The sequence below is a fragment of the Trichosurus vulpecula genome, chromosome 5 (assembly GCF_011100635.1).
Source record: "Trichosurus vulpecula isolate mTriVul1 chromosome 5, mTriVul1.pri, whole genome shotgun sequence".
Taxonomy (NCBI): domain Eukaryota; kingdom Metazoa; phylum Chordata; class Mammalia; order Diprotodontia; family Phalangeridae; genus Trichosurus; species Trichosurus vulpecula.
Window position 1 is genome coordinate 219,483,603 of NC_050577.1, and position 13,514 is coordinate 219,497,116.

At 38.5% G+C, this 13,514-nt stretch overlaps 1 protein-coding gene across 3 annotated transcripts in view; it reads left to right on the forward strand.

Annotated features, from left to right (window-relative positions):
• The window catches only part of NR2C1 (nuclear receptor subfamily 2 group C member 1), a 97,167-nt gene that overhangs the window by 45,707 nt on the left and 37,946 nt on the right, over window positions 1–13,514 (forward strand). For all 3 annotated transcript variants that reach the window (XM_036761503.1, XM_036761506.1, XM_036761504.1), the window contains exons 4-7: window positions 1,998–2,079; window positions 6,252–6,431; window positions 12,386–12,533; window positions 12,654–12,744. In XM_036761503.1, coding sequence (XP_036617398.1) covers window positions 1,998–2,079; window positions 6,252–6,431; window positions 12,386–12,533; window positions 12,654–12,744 — 501 coding nt within the window. The remainder of the gene's footprint in view (window positions 1–1,997; window positions 2,080–6,251; window positions 6,432–12,385; window positions 12,534–12,653; window positions 12,745–13,514) is intronic.

A 13,514-nucleotide genomic window follows, 5' to 3' on the forward strand; every position in this document is an offset into this window, starting at 1 on the left:
GTGTGTTGTGGTACCCCTTAGTTGCACATTCAGAGTTTCACCAGCAGTAGATGTGGGCAGATGGTTTTAAAATGGCCTGTTTCTTAGCACTGCAAGCTCCACTTTTTATTCACTTTCAGAAATGGAAAGAGAATGGATAAGGCAGAAAGATATAGTATAGCTTTCTTTGTTTCTTGGGTTGTCACAGTGAGTGTATCTCTAAGTGGCCAGTTGAGAGAGGGCATGAGCTGCCTTGTATTTGACTAGTCTGGGCTATCACCAGGTCCATGTTCACAGGGTGGGACCCGTCTGATCTTGTTCTCCATCAGGGCACTTTGGAGTAACCTAGGGTCACCTTGGGTGCCCAAGCCTCAGAAAGGTGAGTGGAAGAAGGTTTTTGCTTTTTGTTTTTGGGATTACAAACCTAGAGAACCACTATGTTTGGTATTTTAGAGTCAAGCTTTAGTAAGGTATGCTTATTTTGGCTGTTTTTGCTGCAGTAGTAAGCTTGCTGAAATATTTGCAGAGATGCCCACAACCAACAGCATGATACTGAGGTATAACTGAGTACCCCTTTCCTTGGAGCTGAGCCATTTTATCTCACCTTTTTTTTTTTTTCTTGTTTTTGCTTCTCTAGAGGGCCGATTATGCTTTCTTGAAATTACTCTGATGTTCATTTCTCTAATTTTGGGGAAATTCTTCATATTTTCCTGTCATTAAACAATTTGCATTCTATCCTTAGAAAGTGATCCGTTCACATCCTTAGACCACTGATCTGTTCAGAAATAGGCTTTTGGCTTATAGTTACATACTTTATAGAAACTAAGGGTTTTTAAAAATTATTTTCTGATATAGTTCTGATATTTTCCCTAAATGTATTTCTTTTCTTTTAATCTTAAATATTGACATTATGTTTTGTAATATTTTCTGTATTAGTGGCCCAGAAAAGATTTGCATCATCATCAGAAAGTCACTTGTTAAACTGTTAGTTCATGCTTTAGTTTCCCTGGCGAGAAAATGGAAATGATATTTGTGTCTCCACCGACTTTACTGACAATTTAGTAGAAAGAACATAGGCTCTAAGCACCAGGGGACCTGGATTCTAATGCTGATAACACCCCGAATAATCTCTGAGACTATGGGCATTTCACTCTTTTTCAGTTTCCCCATTTGTAAAACAAGAATAATAAAATCTGTTAATATCCACCTCATGAGGTTATTCTGTGGATTTGATGGGATAACCTGCTTGAAAATTCTTTGAAGAATATAAAATGCTTTCTGTGCTGTATTTATGTAAAATGAAGGATGTTTTTAGTTCTGAGCAATTTTAAATTAAAAATCTTAAATTCATGTGATCCAACAGTTTATTTTAGTATTTCGGTAATTCACTGGCCCACGTTCTCTGAAGGACAAGGGAGAATTGGGATGTTAGAGAAAGCAGCTTTGGCTTTTCAGAGCCCTGGGAGGCCCTCCCTGAAGGAAGGAGGAGTGAGCTTAGATTCAAACTCCTCTTCCTTTAGAGTGATACAAGGTTTGTGTTATGTAATCATGCAATACAGACCCCCGCCCCCACAAGGTATCATTACTCTGAGTTCTTCAGAGATCAATACCAAAGATAATTTATTACTCTTATTTTATGATAACAGTTTGTGTCATTATGCATGGATATTGTTAGCTGAGGCTTAACTGCTGAGTGTGTAAGAACAGTTTACTTAAAACCAACTCTTTGTTATTTTAGGCAGAAATCTTTAATTTTCATGACAAGTAAAGATAATTTTAAAGATTTTCTTCTTAAAACTATTCAAGATCACTTGATAATTGAACAAACCCATATTGTATTCTTCATCTTAACAGAAGCAATTTAAGGCTGGTGAAAAATAATTTTAAAAAAGTGATCTTCAGAGTGTATACTAGATTTCAAGGACAATAACCAGGGTAGGGGCGGATGGTTTTTTTTTTTTTAATTTTTTTAATGTAGAGAGAAAATTGCTAAGTAACAAAAATGTTTTTTTTCTTAGATTTTAACAGATCATTCTTCCTCAGACCAGACACCAAATAAAGTTTTCGATCTATGTGTAGTGTGTGGAGATAAAGCATCAGGTAAATTTTTTATTAAACAATTTGTAAAACTTGACCTTGGGCTGTGTTTCTTATTAAAGTAATCTTTATATAGCATCCATAGCATCTTTTGATTTATTTGCTTAAGTAGTACTTTTTTTTATTATAGCTAAAAATAGGATTATATCATTTCATGGTCATCTGTTTTAAAAGTAATCTAAGAAAGTTGATTGGATTTTTCTAAAGGTTGCACTTTAAAAATGTTTTCTCATTACAGTTCTACTTGCATCCAATATGATTTATAGTTAACTAGGTATACAAAAATTCATTAATCAAAGAAATATGAAAAATAATTTAAACTTTTTTAAATAAGAGGAGGAAAAGTTGTAGAAGGTGAAATTTTTTTAAAATGTGTGCCCTTTATTAAAAAAAAATTTCCTGTTATTTTGAAGTTGACAAACATAACAAACATAAACATTTCTCTTTGCAAAGTAGAAGAGGAAAACAGGAGTCTATATAGACTATGACTGTTTACCACCTATAGCATTTTGGGGGTCGTTTCAAGTTTCACGTGGTAGTTCCAGCATTCCTCTGGTTGTCTGTGTTCCCAGGAAGGTGAACATTCTTAGATTATGTCTTCTAAGGGTGCATTAAAAGTTTATTTGTAGCACTGGCCCTGGAGTTAGAAGGACCTGAGTTCAAATCCGTCCTCAGACACTTACTAGCTGTGTGACCCTGGGCAAGTTGCTTCCCCCCCCCCCCCCGCCCCCGCCGCAAAAAAGATCAGGAGTTGAAAAAGGCTCTTGAGGATGTTTTCTGATGAGTCTCTCTCTCTCTCTCTCTCTCTCTCTCTCTCTCTCTCTCTCTCTCTCTCTCTCTCTCTCTCTCCCTCTCTCCCTCTTTTCCTCCCTCCCTCCCTCTCCCCTCCCCTCCCCCCATTTTCTAAATTCCATCCTCCCTTTAAAAAAAGCCACACAAGTTATTTAGCTGCTCATTTAATCTCCATTAAAAACACTGTAAGATTTTAAACAGCTCTCCTTGGGCATTGCTCTATACATTGGTCTTGTTAGGCAGTATATTTTTAAAATTTCTTATTTGTGCTAGTAACATAGAATTTGGTAGATACAGATACTTTTAATTTTTCATCTTTTTCCATTTCTAACTACTACTAATGCAATTCTTATTCTGTGGTAATTGGAGTGCCTGGTACTTAATTACTTAAGTGGGCATTTGATATGGGTTTGTTCAATTAAATTGAATGCTCTGCCTTTCTTTATTGCCAGATATGGCAGAATAAATTATCATTTAGTGTTTGAGTTGTCATGGCAAATAGATATGCCAAATATTCTACAGAGAGTCATTTCAGAAGATTTTAATAGGAATGAATCACTAAATCATTGGAAAGGAAGCATTTTATTGATACTCTATATAGATGTAGAGAATAGAAAGTAGAAATCTCTTTGTATATGATATTAATAATGATTCATCTACCCTGAACTCATATAGTTCCTTTCATATTTGTTACATAAAAACCAAGGACCAACTTAATCTTCCTTCATTCACATAGTGGATTGTGAGTTGGTCTTGCAGAAAGTCAGGATTCTGCTAAATTCTGGCTTATTAAATTATTATTTTATTAAAATGATATTTTAGAATAGGAAGGATCCTTAGAAATTCCTGGTATAGATTACCCTGCTTATTTTACACATTATGGTGAATGCTTTTGGTTTGTCTAAGTGTTATTAGTTTTGTTTTTCACGTTATGAAATTAAAAAGTGATTATATCAACCTACAATCAGGCATGCCCATCTAACCACCATAGATAAAAATGCATTATTTGTTTTTCCATGTCTAAGTAAGTAGTAGCATTTCATGACTGATTTTATTAGAAAATATTTCAGTTGTCCAGGGATAGAGATAAGAATTAGAGATTTTATTTTTTGTATTACATTGATATTTAACTTCATTGTGTGGAAGAATTCGATTTATTCCCTTTTTTTTTGTTAAAACAAATAATAAAAACACAAAAATAAAACTTGATAGAATCATGCTAGCTTTTTAGTCTTGTGCACCCCAGGAAGAGGCCACTGTTAATAAATGAATGAATATCATCATTGTGGTACAGAGGTAACCTTGGTTCTTGACAAAAACAGGAAGCAATCTTCCATGCTATGCTGTGCCCCCCTGTACCTCCTGTTCAGCAGTGACTAAGGCAGAACATGCTGAGAGTCACACAGCCCTTTACTTGTCTACAAACATCAGTATACCTGTTTGAACTCATGTGTGATCTTTGCCCAATGACCAGTGACTTTGATATATTCTTGGTGAGTGCTGGTCTTTTTGCTGTAAATGGAAGCCAGAAGACATAAAGAAGTTGCAATTAATTTGAAGGAATATTCTCAGATTTGCCTTGGAGAGAGGAGTTGGTTTCATCATGTGCCCAAAGGCAACAAGAAACATCATTTCATGGAACACTTAGTGATCTTGTCTTGCTTTGCTTATGATAAACGTTAACAGACTAACCATACATGCTGTTACAGCATCTGTTTTAGAGGGTAAAGAGGTAATGAAATTCTATAAGAACTCAACAGGATCCTCCAGACCAAATCAATATCAACCTTGATAGCCAGTCATGTCAGTAATCAACTGTCCACAAGGATGGATGGCAATAAATATGTTGGATAAGATGGTTTACAATCAATAAATCAGAACAAAGGCTTAAAAATTCCTAACCCTGTATATCATGATTACAAACAAAACATTTTATTGATGACTTTTTTTTTCTTTCATCCCTCTCTCTAATGTTTAGTCTTTCCCCATCTATTGGTTCCTTCCCTACAGCCTCCAAAAATTCCCCATCCCTATCATTAGATATTACCATCACTTCATGCTGTCACCTTCAGATCTCTGCTTTCTCAAACTTCCAGAAAAAATTGTCTCAATTTGTTGCTTCCATTTCCTCTCCTCAGCCCTTTGCAGTCTGGCTTCTGGCTTTGTCCGTCAGCTGAAACAAGTCTTTCCAGAGTTACCAATGATCTTTTCATTGTTAAATCTGATGGTCTTTTCTCAATCCTCCTCGAATACCCAGTCTTCCTGGCTACTGTTTCCTGCCTGTGTCTTTGTAACACTGGTTCTCTTTCTCAGTCTTCATGACTAGCTCATCATCCGCTTTTCCTAAACTGTGGAGGATTCCCAAGGCTCGGTTCTGGTCCCTTTCCTCTCTCCAGAGACTTTTTTTGGATGACATCAAGTAGCTCTCATGGATTTAACTATCACCTCTCTGCTGATGATTCACAGAGCTGTATGTGCATCTCCAGCTTCTCTCCAGGGCTTTCAGTCTCACCTGTCCAACTACTTGCTGGACATTTCAAACTGGATATCCTAGATTCTTCTCCAAAAAAAATGTGCATATAGACAAAATTGGCTTTTTACCATGGATAACTTGGGGATAAAAGACATCATAAAGGATATGTCTGGTTAGAAAAGCGTATGTGCCAGTTATGTAGAGAATGAGGGAGGATAGAGGTAATGAACATCCTTAGCTTTTGTATTAGTACCCACAAAATGTTAAGAGAACCAGAGGAAGGCCTCTAGCATACTGGATAGATGCTCCAGAAGACTTGGGAAGAGTCAGATAGGAATCAAACATGACCACAGAGCGAGGATGGAATACAGTCCGCACTAGTAGAGAGAATACCCTGAGGGATGAGGCCTGGGGCGCATTGAAGTTCTGAAATGTTACATTTTTTCATTATGTCCTTATCTGTATTATAAATTATTCAGATGGACTGGGGAATATACATTTTTGTCCTAAAATGGTACATTTGTGATGATGAATCATGATGTTAATATGTGTAGAACTTAGCTATTTTGAAACCATGTGCTAACTCTTTTTTTCCCTTATTTCAAGTACCAGAGGGTATCTTTTCTTTTTCACATTCAATTTTATGACCCAGTAGCCATTATGTAACAATATATGACTAAATCAATAGTGCCAAAGAATTATTAGTAAAGTATTTATTGATATTTATTGATCTAATTTGAAGATCATATTATGGTCTTTTTATCATAAGTATCTATTTTATACAAATAATGAAATTTTGTATACTAAACTCAATATTTTAAACATTTTATTATCAATATTTTAGTTGTCAAACTCTCTTTTTAAAAGGCATAACAGTGATTTTAAGGGAACCGTATGCTTTTGTGTTTAGGTCGTCATTATGGAGCAGTAACCTGTGAAGGATGCAAGGGATTTTTTAAAAGGAGTATCCGAAAAAATTTAGTATATTCATGTCGAGGATCAAAGGACTGTATTATCAACAAACACCACCGAAACCGTTGTCAATACTGCAGGTTACAGAGATGCATTGCATTTGGAATGAAACAAGACTGTATGTATAAGCATAAATTGTAATAGAAATGAGTAGAAAAGTAACTGTGGATAGTCTTATAAAAGCTGAATTTTAGATTATTTATTTGTGATAACATATGGAGAGACCTCCAGCTTACATGGTTCAGGTTTATCTTAAAGGTTTCAGCATTCAGTTAGTGTATGAAAATAACTAGAAATTTGTTCTGCAGTAGCACAGAAATTATTTTCTCCAGCATAGTGTCTTGCACGTAGTGGGTGCTTGATAAATATTTGCTGAATTGAATTTATTGACTTTGCAAACATAAACCTGATATTAAGAGCCTAACTCTATGACTGTTAGCTATTCCTCCTCTTGAATGCTGATTAAAAGATGAATGGTAGTCATTAATTTCTAAAAATAGCACCTTGTAATATTGGAATGATTTATAAGCATGTATTATTTTTAACCCTTTCCTATGACATAAGTGGGAAGTTTTTCAAGACCATGGGTAAAACTGGTCAAACATGTCAGACACTTGTCAGAAATCTCCCACTATCCAAAGCTGGGGTTTTTGGAATCTTAGAATCTTAGATTAGGAAGGGACTTTAAATGTCATGTAATCCAACCCCCTAGCTCAAACAGTAACTTCCTCTGCAATATCCTTTTTAGGTGACCATGTAGCCTCTGCTTGGATGCTTGTAGTGACAGGAAGAATACAAGAGAGCCCTTTACATTCTGAGGTTACCCTGAGTCTGAGAGAATTTATATACACACATAAGTCATAGAATGCTGGAGTTAAAAGAGGTCTTAGCAATTGTCTAGTGTGTCCTCATTTAAGAGCTACCAAGGCCTAGACAGGGAAGTGCCTTGCCTAGAAATATACAGGTACTACAAGCAAATCTTCTGAGCCCTTGTTGAACATGTTGTACTATCTGCCACACTTGGTATAATAGGTCACATTTTCCTCCCTTGCAGACTATCCCCAGGTGTTCTTTATGAAGCCAAAAATCTCCCTTCTGCTTTTATCCATTGGTCATAGCTCTGCCCTCTGGCACTGAACAGGATAAATCTTAATTCCTTTTCAACATGACAGTTCTTTAAGCACCTGAAGATAGATTTCCTGCTATTGTCCCTCCTTCCCCAAACCTCTGCACAAATCTTACTTTTTTGTGACTAACACCATCCTTAGTTCCTTCCATCATAATCTTTAGGATTGTCCTCTGTTCTTTTTTTTTTCTTCTTGTTATTTATTTATTTACCCTTCCCCCACTCCAAGATGGCATATATTCTGATTGCCCCATTCCCCAGTCAACCCTCAGTTCTGTCACCCCACTCCCCCCCATCCCCTTTTCCCTTACTTTCCTGTAGGGCAAGATAGATTTTTATGCCCCATTGCCTGTATATCTCACTTCCTAGTTGCAAGCAAAAACTTTTTTTTTTGAACATCTGCTTTTAAAACTTTGAGTTCCAAATTCTCTCCCCTCTTCCCTCCCTACCTACCTTCCCTAAGAAGGCAGGCAATTCAGCATAGGCCACATGTGTATCGTTATGCAAAACCCTTCCACAATACTCAAGTTGTGAAAGACTATATTTTGCTCCTTCCTATCCTATCCCCCTTTATCCAGTTTTCTCCCTTTTTAAAAGTGTTTGCTTTTGATTACCTCCTCCCCCTATCTGCCCTCCCTTCTATCATCCCCACTTTTTTATCCCCTTCCTCCTTCTTTCCTGTGGGGTAAGATACCCAGTTGAGTGTGTATGTTATTCCCTCCTCAGGTCAAATCCAATGAGAGCAAGATTCACTCATTCGCCCTCACCTGTCCCCTTTTCCCTCCCAACAGAACTGCTTTTTCTTGCCACTTTGATGTGAGATAATTTACCCCATTCTATCTCTCCCTTTCTCCCTCTCTCAATATATTCTTCTCTCATCCCTTAATTTAATTTTGTTTTTTTGTTAGATATCATCCCTTCATATTCAACTCACCCTGTGCCCTCTATCTATCTATCTATCTATATAGATATACACACACACACATACACATACACATACATATACATATTTTATATATATATATATATTTGTGTGTATGTATATGTGTATATATATGTGTATGTATGTATGTATATTCCCTTCAGCTACCCTAATACTGAGGTCTCATGAATTATACACGTCATCTTTCCATGTAGGAATGTAAACATAACAGTTCAACTTTAGTAAGTCCCTTATGATTTCTCTTTCTTGATTACCTTTTCATGCTTCTCTTGATTCTTGTGGTTGAAAGTCAGATTTTCTTTTTGGCTTTGATCTTTTCACTGAGAAAGCTTGAAAGTCCTCTATTTTATTGAAAATCCATATTTTGCCTTGGAGCATGATATTCAGTTTTGCTGGGTAGGTGGTTCTTGGTTTTAATCCTAGCTCCTTTGACCTCCAGAATATCGTATTCCAAGCCCTTCAATTGTTTAATGTAGAAGCTGCTAGATCTTGTGTTATTCTGATTCTGTTTCCACAGTACTTAAATTGTTTCTTTCTGGCTGCTTGCAGGATTTTTTCCTTGACCTGGAAACTCTGGCATTTGGAGACAATATTCCTTCTTTTTGGGATCTTTTTGATGAGGCGATCTGTGGATTCTTTCAATTTCTATTTTACCCTCTGGCTTTAGAGTATCAGGGCAGTTCTCCTTGATAATTTCTTGAAAGATTCTATCTAGGCTCTTTTTTTGATCATGGCTTTCAGGTAGTCCAATAATTTTTAAATTCTCTCTCCTGGATCTATTTTCCAGGTCAGTGGTTTTTCCAATGAGATATTTCACATTGTCATCCACTTTTTCATTCCTTTGGTTCTGTTTTATAATATCTTGATTTCTCATCAAGTCACTAGCTTCCACTTGCTCCAATCTAATTTTTAAGGTAGTATTTTCTCCAGTGGTCTTTTGGACCTCCTTTTCCATTTGGCTAATTCTGCCTTTCAAGGCATTCTTCTCCTCATTGGCTTTTTGGAGCTCTTTTGCCATTTGGGTTAGTCTATTTTTTAAGGTGTTATTTTCTTCAGTATTTTTTTGGGTCTCCTTTAGCCAGTCATTGACTTGTTTTTCATAGTTTTCTCACATCACTCTCATTTTTCTTCCCAATTTTTCCTCTATTTCTCTAACTTGCTTTTCCAAATCCTTTTTGAGCTCTTCCATGGCCTGAGACCAGTTCATGTTTTGCTTGGAGGCTTTTGATATAGGCTCTTTGACTTTGTTGACTTTTTCTGGCTGTATGTTTTGGTCTTGTTTGTCACCAAAGAAAGATTCCAAAGTCTGAGTCTGAATCTGAGTCCATTTTCGCTGCCTGGCCATGTTCCCAGCCAGCTTACTTGACTCTTGAGTTTTTCGTTGGGGAATAACAGCTTGTAGAGTATATAGTACTTTGTCCCAAGCTTGAGGGGTTGCGCTGTTGTTTTCAGAGTTATTTCTACACAGCAAGGTCTGCCACACCAGTGCTACTCCTCCCCCAAGAACTGCCAACCTAGACTGCGACTCAGATCTTAAGCAGGCTCTGCACTCCAGCTGTGATCTGCCACTTAACTCCTCCCACCAGGTGGGCCTGGAGCTGGAAGCAACTGCTGCTGTAGTTCTGTCCTCAGAGCTGCACCACCTCCACAGCCCCCTGGGTGGTGGCCGAACCATGAACTCCTTTCACTCTGTCCCAGCCTCTTTTGCCACTAACCTTCTCTGTTGTCTTTGGTGTTTGTGGGTTGAGAAGTCTGGTAACTGCTGCAGCTCACTGATTCAGGGCACTAGGGCCTGTTCTGCCCAGCTTCCGTTCTGGTTGGTTCGGGTGGCCCACCCTGGGCTCTGCTGCACTCCGCTCCTAGCTCCATGTGCGATAGACCTTACCCAGTGACCATGCAGGCTGTCCTGGGCTGGAGCCCTGCTTCCGTCTGCTATTTTGTGGGTTCTACAGTTCTGGAATTTGTTCAGAGCCATTTTTATAGGTTTTTGGAGGGACCTGGCGGGGAGCTTACGCAGGTCCCTGTTTTCCAGCCGCCATCTTGGCTCGCCTCTGTTCTTAAGCTCCGCTCTACCCTTAAACTTCTACTTGGTCACTCCAAGCTTCTTGCTTTAATTGACATGTGGTTTCTGCATAAAAATAGCATAGTTCTTGAAATCCCTTTTAAACTATAAGGTCCATGAGGGCAGGGACCAAGTCATATTTGTCTCCCTTAGCTCCTAACAGTGATGTGGACAAAGTGTCAATTAGCAAGCATTTATTAAAGTTCCTACTATGTACTAGGTGCTGGGGATAGAAAGACAAAACCAAACTGTCCCTTCCCTCAAGGAGCTGACATTCTTATGGAGACAACATGCAGGTATAAGGTATCATTTTCTCACTCTTCCCCAACTGTCTCTTGACCCCAAGTCCAAGAGGAAGAGTTTCTGTACTCCTTGTCATCCTGTTATCTTTTCTAAACTATTTTTCTGTTCTATCCCACCTTCAGGGTCAATGCTATCATGTTATACATCCAGTTTGCTTTTTTACTTACATGATGTTTCACTTCTAGGTCTCCTACCCATCTTCCTTAGTGACAAGCACCTGGCTGAGTCTTCCTCTCCAATCCATCTCCTCTCATTTTCCTTAGGGACTTCAGTATTCATCTTGTCAAAGAACCCTTTTCAGCACCCAGGCCTCATTACTCCTTAATGCACCCAGCTCTAGGCCCTGCTTTGACCACATATCTTCTATGTCCTTAGCATATGAAACTTAGAATTGCTGAACCTAGAAGTGCTATGGTCTTACTGTGACATATTTTTTTACTTCTTCCCTTTTCTTCCCTCTAAAATTCACACTCTTCCCTATGATCCTGGCCTCTGGCTCTTGGATGCTTCCCGTTGCTGCCTGGTCTGTCTCCCCAAGTCTCACTTCAGTTGCCTTTATACCCAATCTCGATTCCCCTGGTTGCCATTTTGGTCATTCACTAGCAACTATTCAAGATAACCACCCTTTTCCACCTGTCACCTTTTCCCTTCTTGTTAATACCCAACCTTGGGTAATTCAGCCATCTAATTCCCCTATTTCTGAGAGTAAACATCACTGGAAAAATAGACTCAAGACCATACTGATTTTACCCTCTGTAAATTTATGGTACATCACCTCAGTTGGGCTCAGCAACCTTCTTAGTCATCATTCCTTGATCCTCTTTTATTCCTTATAGCAAATATTCCAGATCTTTTCATCTCTTCTCAAACCCCAACCATAGCTTTAGCCCCATAGTTAAAGCGAATGATGCTTCCATCCACTTCAGTGGCTTTCGCATGGCCTCAGATAGATGCCATTTGACCTGATTTACCTAATTTCTTCTCTACCTCAACACTTGTCATTATCTTTTTCTCTCCCTTACCCTCTCTCAGCTCCTTTGCTGGAACTACTATCCCATGTCTCTTCTCCCTTTTCTGACAAATGTATCGGGAAAAAAAATAACCCATGCCCATTGCTGGAAATGTCTTGTCTCACACTCATTTTTCAGCCCTTTATAATTTCCCTTGTCTGCTGAAAACTCCCCCCTCCACCCAAAAAAGTCACCAGTGACCCCCATACTGTTAAATCCTCAGTCTTTTTTTCTCTGTCCTCATTCTGGACTCTATTGTGAGCATTTGGCCACTATTGGCCACCCTCTTTGTTTTATACCATATCCTTCCTTGGCTTGGGAGATAGTACTCCCTCCTGGTTCTCCCAGCTCTCAGACTACTTCTTTTCTGTCTCCTTATCTGATTTCTCTTTTTTCCCTTACCCCTCATATTTTCAAATTAAGTTGTTATGTTTGAGTAAATTTGTTTTAAGACAACTTTGTTGCATTCTTTAGGGGAGGAATTTGAAGCTAATTTCTTATGTTTTGGGGTTCTCTGTCAGTTTCAGTTATGTTAACCATTTTCCCCATTGTGACCACCTCTTCTGCATTTATAGTTTCAGAAATTCTTGGTTATGATATAACTGTTTAACTTTTTTTTTTTATCTAGCTGTTCAATGTGAAAGGAAACCTATTGAAGTGTCACGAGAGAAATCTTCCAATTGTGCAGCTTCCACAGAAAAAATTTACATCCGAAAAGATCTTCGAAGTCCATTGGCTGCAACTCCAACTTTTGTAACAGATAATGAAACAACCAGGTATGGTGTGGTGTGCTGTGCTGTGGTGTGATGTGGTGTGGAAGCCTGTACATGTGCAATAGCTTTTGGTTGTCTTTCCTCCCAGAGGAAAGAGGCTGATGTGCCTGTTTGTTACACCAGGTCTGCGGGGCTGCTGGATTCTGGAATGTTTGTGAATATTCATCAGTCTGGAATCAAATCAGAGTCAGCCATGCTGATGACCCCTGACAAGGTGAGTGGGCAACTACTCAAGACCAATTTAGATTTATTGGCCAAGGTTTTGAGAATTTTCCATTACATTTGTATCTTGGCATCAGTTTTCCCAGGAGGTTTGGTCTTAGATCATTGGTTAATCAGTCAACCAACAAGCATTTATTAAGTGCCTGTTCTATGCCAGGAACTGTGTTAGGCCCTGGGGATACAGGTATGAAGAACTAAACAATCTCTGTTCTTCAGGAACTTTCATTCTGATGGAGAGACAAGGAGATACATACGCACGCACACACACACACACACACACACACATATTTATGAGAGAGAGACATATGCAGAATAAATATAAAAAGAATAAATACGTGGTCATTAAAGAGAAAATAACTTGGGAGGAAGGGCATGAACTGTTAAGGGGTGTTGGAAAGACTTCATTTAGAAGATAGTATGTAAGCTCTGCCTTGAAGCAAGGGACTCTGGGATCAAGGTGAAAAGGAAGTGTGTTTCAGGTCTGGGGGCCAGCCAAGTGCAAAGGCATGGAGTCTGCGGATGGGGTGTCAATGGGAGGAAAGAATGAATGAAATGTTTCTTAAGCTCTCACTGTGTGCAGAGCTCTGTGCTAAGCATTGAGGACACAAATATAAAAGTTGGGTAGTCCCTACTCTCCCTGAGTTCATACTTTAATGGGGGAGAAACCCCATGGAAGTTTCAGATAAAAAGGTTCCATGGGCCTTTGTAGCAGCAAAGCTAGTGGTCATGCCTCTTCTTTGGGGTCCTCTCCACTGATAAAAT